At 38.8% G+C, this 5,156-nt stretch overlaps 1 protein-coding gene across 1 annotated transcript; it reads left to right on the top strand.

Annotated features, from left to right (window-relative positions):
* Nucleotides 1-320: 320 nt before the first annotated feature.
* Nucleotides 321-2,651, top strand: LOC308610068 (MSL complex subunit 3-like; the record flags this gene model as incomplete). Its single annotated transcript, XM_081259337.1, has 2 exons — nt 321-1,890; nt 2,070-2,651. One exon carries the CDS (start codon nt 321-323, stop codon nt 1,887-1,889), a length of 1,569 nt encoding a protein of 522 aa, XP_081115463.1. The 3' UTR covers nt 1,890; nt 2,070-2,651.
* Nucleotides 2,652-5,156: the final 2,505 nt, after the last annotated feature.

The raw sequence follows: 5,156 nt of genomic DNA, 5'->3' as shown, positions 1-5,156 counted from the left end.
AATAACTCATTGGCCATTGGTGACTTCAATTTCTAGCCCCTCTCCCTTCTCTAGATGTCCTGGGGTGGGACTGAATGCTCCAACCCTCTAACCACAATGTTGGTTCTCCTGACAACCAGCCCCCATCCTTAGGTGCTTCCAAATGTCACCCAGTTGTGTTAACATAAACCCAGTTGTGGCACAAAAGAGCTTGTTATGAATAACAAGACGCTTTATGGCTCTGAAGAGTTTTTTAGGAATTGAGGACAAAAGACTAAATATTATCACAAAAATGCTACCATTGTTCTTATTTATCAAGAAATTCCTCTTACGATGAGCAAATGAGCGCGAGCGAGGGCATGAAATTTAAATTCCACTCAGGGGAGGAAGTGCTGTGCTTCGAGCCTGACCCCACCAAGGCGCGAGTGCTGTACGATGCCAAGATTGTCGATGTTATTGTTGGGAAAGACGAAAAAGGCAGAAAGATCCCAGAATATCTGATCCATTTTAATGGTTGGAACAGAAGCTGGGATAGATGGGCAGCTGAAGATCATGTCCTTCGTGACACCGATGAAAATCGGAGATTACAGCGTAAATTGGCAAGGAAAGCTGTAGCTCGCCTGAGAAGCACAGGAAGAAAGAAGAAGCGCTGCAGGTTGCCTGGTGTGGATTCTGTCTTAAAAAGCCTCCCTGCTGAAGAAAAAGATGAAAATGTTGAAAACTCAATAAGCAGTTCTTCTGATGACAGTAGTGAAGAAAAGGATGAAGAAATAAGTGAAGAAAGTGATATTGAAGAAAAGACTGAAGTGAAGGAGGAACCAGAGCTGCATGCAAAAAAGGAAATGGAAGAAAGAACAATAACTATAGAAATCCCTGAAGTTCTGAAGAAGAAGCTTGAGGACGATTGTTACTATATCAACAGGAGGAAACGGTTAGTGAAACTTCCGTGCCAGACCAACATCATAACTATTTTGGAATCATACGTGAAGCATTTTGCTATCAATGCAGCCTTTTCAGCCAATGAGAGGCCTCGTCACCATCACGCTATGCCACATGCCAACATGAATGTGCATTATATCCCAGCAGAAAAGAACGTTGACCTTTGTAAGGAGATGGTGGATGGATTAAGAATAACCTTTGATTACACTCTCCCATTGGTTTTGCTCTATCCATATGAACAAGTTCAGTATAAAAAGGTGACTTCGTCCAAATTTTTTCTTCCGATTAAGGAAAGTACCACAAACACTAATAGGAACCCAGAGGAGCTCTCTCCAAGCCCACCTTTGTTGAATACATCCACACCACAGTCCACAGAGAGTCAGCCCACCACAGGCGAGCCAGCCACCCCCAAAAGGCGCAAAGCCGAGCCGGAAGCCTTGCAGTCTCTGCGGCGGTCCACACGCCACTCGGCCAATTGCGACCGGCTGTCGGAGAGCAGCGCCTCGCCCCAGCCCAAGCGCCGGCAGCAGGACGCGTCTGCCAGCATGCCCAAGCTGTTCCTGCACCTGGAAAAGAAGACACCCGTTCATAGCAGATCATCCTCACCCGTTCCTCTGACCCCTAGCAAGGAAGGGAGTGCGGTGTTTGCTGGCTTTGAAGGCAGAAGAACTAATGAAATAAATGAGGTCCTCTCCTGGAAACCTGTACCCGACAGTTACCCCCCAGGTGACCAGCCACCTCCACCCTCTTACATTTATGGGGCGCAACACTTGCTGCGATTGTTCGTGAAACTTCCAGAAATCCTTGGAAAGATGTCCTTTTCTGAGAAGAATCTGAAGGCTTTACTGAAGCACTTTGATCTCTTTCTGAGGTTTTTAGCAGAATACCATGATGACTTTTTCCCAGAGTCTGCCTATGTTGCTGCCTGTGAGGCGCACTACAGCACGAAGAACCCCAGGGCGATTTATTAAGGTTTTGATGGTTCTGGAAGAACAGCTTCTCTATCTAGCTTTGCACTCTCGGTTCCCGATAAAGAACTAGGGAGTTGGTGGGCCTTCCTTAGAGCGAATGCGACACCCGCCTTGGGGGGGTGTGGCAGAGGCGGGCCCATTTGTTTGAGTTGCTTACCTACCGTAGTTATTTCTGTTAAGGATTACTTCCTAGGTACCTGAACGGCCTCCAACATGTGACCCTTGCCACGGTACATGTCATCTGTGACGGCGGGAAAAGAGCAGCTGTGTTCACAGTGAAATGTTCACGAAAGTGTGCGTAGGTTGGGCTGTTTCAGTAGACGGAGTTACTTTTTAGCAATAACCACATTTTTAAACTATTTGTTAGCATTAAACAAAATTGTTTTGCAAACCGTTTTCATTCTTGTGATGAGGCTGAGCAACAAAACATTAGTTTTACTTGGAAACCGAAAAGTAGTCCCAGAATATTTTAGAGGGGGTTGATATTGATGGCAAAAAGAAAATTTGCAGCTATACATTTGCTTGTTACAGTTCCTTTTCTATAAAACCTTATTTTTGGTGATCTAAATAAAGCATTGCCTGAAAAAAAAAAAAAGAAATTCCTCTTGTCCCATTATCTCTACGTGGCATGACAAACATTTGTTTACCAAGCATTGGTTCTTCCCATCTCCCTATAAATTGTCTTCCTCCCCTTTGGAATCCCAGACCCCTACCTCTTCTCCTTAGCTCAGCATGGCACACAAGCCTTAACTGCCTGTCTTGAATCCTCTCAATTCTATGTGAGGCTCCATATACACAAAATTTCATTTTTTTCTCCTGTTAATGTCTTATGTCAACTTAATTAGTAGACCAGGCAAAAGAACCTACAAGAATAGAGGAAAAATGTTTCCTCTTCAACAGTACTAATATCAATTTTTTAGTTATGGACATTGTACTATAGTTTTATAAGTGGTTATCACTAGCCGAAGTTTGGTAAATGTTACAATGTAATCGATGTAGTACTTTTGGAACTTGCCATAATTACATAATTATTTCAAAATACAAAATTGAAAAAAAATTCTCAAATGTAAAACAATGTTTCTTCTTATGAGGTAGCCTTTTTACATAGTACAAAAGCCTGCTAAAATGATGTAATCTGAAATATAACAAATACATCAGCTTAGATAATTATAAAATCCAAACATTATGTAGAAAATAAGATATATATTTTAAAATTTCTTAAGTATTCTTTTATCCATGGATGAATAAAATATTTATTCAAAAGTTAAGTCTGAAATAGAATCATTTATTCAGTCTTTCTTCAATGAACATTAGTTGAAAGCTCACTAAGTGCTTAGAGTTTATTGGATAACCATTGCTTGGATTGCTTTTTGGAATGATGAAATAGCTATATACGAAAACTATGGCAGGGGAATTAGCAAAATGGGGTACTGGGAGGAGTAGCCCTAAAATTTCACTATAAGTAACTATCATAGAGGCCAAATGAAACCTGAACTACTATATGTCAACAAGATCATAAAGAAGGTTCAGACTCTGCTCACTCATAAGTTATAGCCTGTAACTTTATGGCCTCATTGTAAATGATATTGCATTTTTATGCTTGAATTTTTCATATTAACTTAATACAAAGTAGCAACATAATAAATATTTTATAACAAATTGTCTCCTTATTCCTTTAATAAGAAGAATCAAATGGCCCCAGCTACTAGTAAAATCTTAATGGAAACTTTATAACTATTTGGGAATGTTATTCTTTTCCCTTTGTTTTCTGTATCAACTATTTACATTTCTAGATTCTTTGATTTTGTAGATCTTTCTCCCATCACTTTTGAGATGAAGCTCCTCTATCTCAGAAGAACTTTTCTTGAAATAGATTATCTATTTTAAAAATACAATCATAATAACTAATAAATTATAGAAAGTTGTTTTTGTCATTTATTCATACTAGTTTAACAGAAGTGGGCTTCTCCTACATAACAGGATTTGATTCTCAAGAGTAGTATTTTCCAGTAACTATGAATAATATTAAACATGCAAAATAAGTACTATTGAAAACATATGCGATATTTAGGGGAAATGAAACATTTTTGCAAGTGTAATTATAGAGAGTGCTTTGTTCCTTTTATATTTTAGTTTTCCTCCACTTGTTTTGCCTTGAGATGGAAAAAAATGCTTTCGATCATATTCCCTTTGTAGTGTTTTGGAAGACTTTGGAGAGAGAGGAGTGTTGCACTTGTGAAATCATTTTTAGGGAAACTAGTATGTGAATCGTAAGAGCACTGTACCCGTTCCCATTTTATTTTTCTGGCTAGTGTTCCTGAATTCAGCACTATGCAATTATAGTAACTGCCAAAATGAACACTAACTCAATAGAAATAAGAAAACGGGCCCACTGTTCTTGCTTTTGAAAAGTAATTACTTACTGGCATCAAGAAAATAAGAATCGTCATGTAAAAAATACTAAATAGGAATACTGGAAAATTTTATGGCAGCACATGAAGCTATTTTGACTATCTTGTGTAAAACAGGTCAACAGGAACCATTCAACATAACGTGTCTGAAATATCTAAATATCTCTGAATTGCTTTTTTCCGTTGTATTTCAGCTTTCTTAGAAAGTCAATTTTGGTCTGATATGAAGAGACAGAGGAAACATTTTTTAAAGTGTTTTTTAGTTTAGAAACCCTGCCTTACATTCATCATCTCCATAACTAAACCTAGGATTATGTTTACTGCCCCTCGAAAATTAGTCTTCTCCAGCTTGTGTAGTTTTGCAGTTTCCAGCGCATAACTAGGTCCTTCTAGCAGTGATTTAAAAAACAAACAAACAAAAAACACTCTAGGGTTCCCAGGGACAGTTTAAATATTCATGGGAGAGGACCAGCTCTTATTCTAGCAATTTATGGGTGAGGTCCAGCCCACAATTTTATGATGTGCCCCCTCAAAGGATCAGACAATCTCCCTGCTGTGTTTCTTCCTCTTCCTCAAGAGAGACAGCCCTCAAGAGAACGCTCCACTCATGAAGCAACACTAGTCTGATAGATCAGATTTATCATTGTTTACAATTAATTTTAAGTGTTTACAAGAATAGTTTACTTCAAAAATTAAAGAAAAATATTAATGTAGATATTTCCATACTTTCATAAAGCATTCTGAACAACATAGTAGAAATCACGTCTTGTTGGGAATTAGACTGAGGTTCTCATTGGTCTTTTTTTTTTTTTTTTTTTTTTTTTTTGCGGTACTCGGGCCTCTCACCGTTGTGGCC

This window comes from Mesoplodon bidens, assembly GCF_964165515.1.
Source record: "Mesoplodon bidens genome assembly, contig: HAP1_SCAFFOLD_401, whole genome shotgun sequence".
In the NCBI taxonomy this organism is placed as follows: domain Eukaryota; kingdom Metazoa; phylum Chordata; class Mammalia; order Artiodactyla; family Ziphiidae; genus Mesoplodon; species Mesoplodon bidens.
This window is presented reverse-complemented; position numbering and strand designations above follow the sequence as displayed.